The 1,454-nt window shown below is 54.9% G+C and overlaps 1 protein-coding gene across 1 annotated transcript in view; it reads left to right on the top strand.

The window, feature by feature from the left end:
* The first annotated feature begins 149 nt into the window (after window positions 1–149).
* Window positions 150–1,454, top strand: part of Itfg2 (integrin alpha FG-GAP repeat containing 2) — a 15,176-nt gene continuing 13,871 nt past the window's right edge. Inside the window, exon 1 of the mRNA XM_004648156.2 lies at window positions 150–542. Within this exon, the coding sequence (XP_004648213.1) occupies window positions 447–542 (96 nt within the window). The 5' untranslated portion in view covers window positions 150–446. The remainder of the gene's footprint in view (window positions 543–1,454) is intronic.

Genomic DNA, 1,454 nt, shown 5'->3' with positions numbered 1-1,454 from the left:
TTAAGTGGCTGCTTCAACAAAGCAGTCAGGCTCAGGTTGCTGTGGTTCGATCCCCACAACTCAAGCCAGCCAAACCTGCCCTGAAGGCATTCGGAGCAAAAAAAAGAAACCATACGATTGTTAGTTATTAGGATTACTGTTACCATGATTCTGAAGGATACACCCAAGCCAAACTTGGTAGGGACCAAGCCCCCAGGCACTCAGGGGCGGCGCCAGGCTGGGCTCGGCTCGCGCCACACCCCTGATGAACGAGCGGTCCGTTGCCCTGTCACTCATGTTAGGGACCGGAAGTCCCGCCCCTCCGGGATGATGGAGTATGGCCTAGGTTAGACCGTTCCGCGGTGCTGTAACTTTCATCTTTAGGTTCCCGTTCTGCTGGCGCGGTGTCGGGTAGCGGTTTGGGGACCATTCAGCAGGGCGCCTCTGTTCTCGACCCTGGAAATGCCATGAGGTCAGTTAGCTTTGTGCAGCGCGCAGCGATGGAATTTAGTGGGAGCCTTTTTCCTCACGCGATCTGCCTCGGGGACGTAGATAACGACTCGGTGAGTGGGCGGCCAACCCGCGCGGGGCGGACTCCGCAAGGAAGACACGCCCCCTACAGGTGTGCGCATGCGCTGCGCGTGCGTACTGCGCCGGTGTGCTGCGCCCTAGAGAAGTTACCTGTTGCTTCAATGACGGTTAATGCTCAGGCGTTTGGTTGGCCTTGTGCCCTCGCGTGTTTTTTAAGGAGGAGAGACGATTACCTCTTTTGCTTCACTCCGTAGTTGTGTAAAGTAGAAACCTGGTAGTCTGGTAGGCAGTGTCCTGGGTCGCTGCTTCTGACTAGTTTCCCTCAGTGACATCACTTTTCAAATCACTTTACCTTTCAAAGCTACAAAATGGGTTTCGCCTCTAAAGTAGAACAACAAAACAAAACCCACGCACGTAGTCGTGGCTGCGCCCCCGGGAAGACTTCTCTGAGCCCCTCCTACCTCAGGGTCTCGGAGTTTGCACCTTTGCACCTTGGCTTTTGGCCCACGTGGCCGCCGGCCACCTCTGCAGTACCGCCCTGAGTGGGAGCGAAGTTGGGTAACTTTAAGGTACTCCCTGTGTACTTTTCCCTTCCTCCTTGTTGGAGTGTTGCTCTATTTCTTATGTTTAAATAAATTAATGCCAATAAAACAGAACAATGCGTGGCGCGCAGTTAGTGCTCAGGGATCATCGGAGTTACGCTCTCTCTTCTCAGTTCTCTGCTCCGGGGATTCAGTCAACCAGGGAGGGAGGTGCTGGATTTGAAGAAAGTGAGTGTTGGGGGCTGGGGAGACGGCTTGGCGGTCTAAGCGCCTGCATGACAAGTGCGGTTTGAAACCCGGCCACATTCCGCGCCATTGAAACCGGCGTGGTGGCGCACGCCTGTAATCCTAGCACTGCGGAGGCTGAGACAGGAGGATCACTACACGTCCAAGCTGCATGAA

The sequence above is a fragment of the Octodon degus genome, unplaced genomic scaffold, assembly GCF_000260255.1.
Source record: "Octodon degus isolate 3935 unplaced genomic scaffold, OctDeg1.0 scaffold00355, whole genome shotgun sequence".
Lineage (NCBI taxonomy): Eukaryota > Metazoa > Chordata > Mammalia > Rodentia > Octodontidae > Octodon > Octodon degus.
This window is presented reverse-complemented; position numbering and strand designations above follow the sequence as displayed.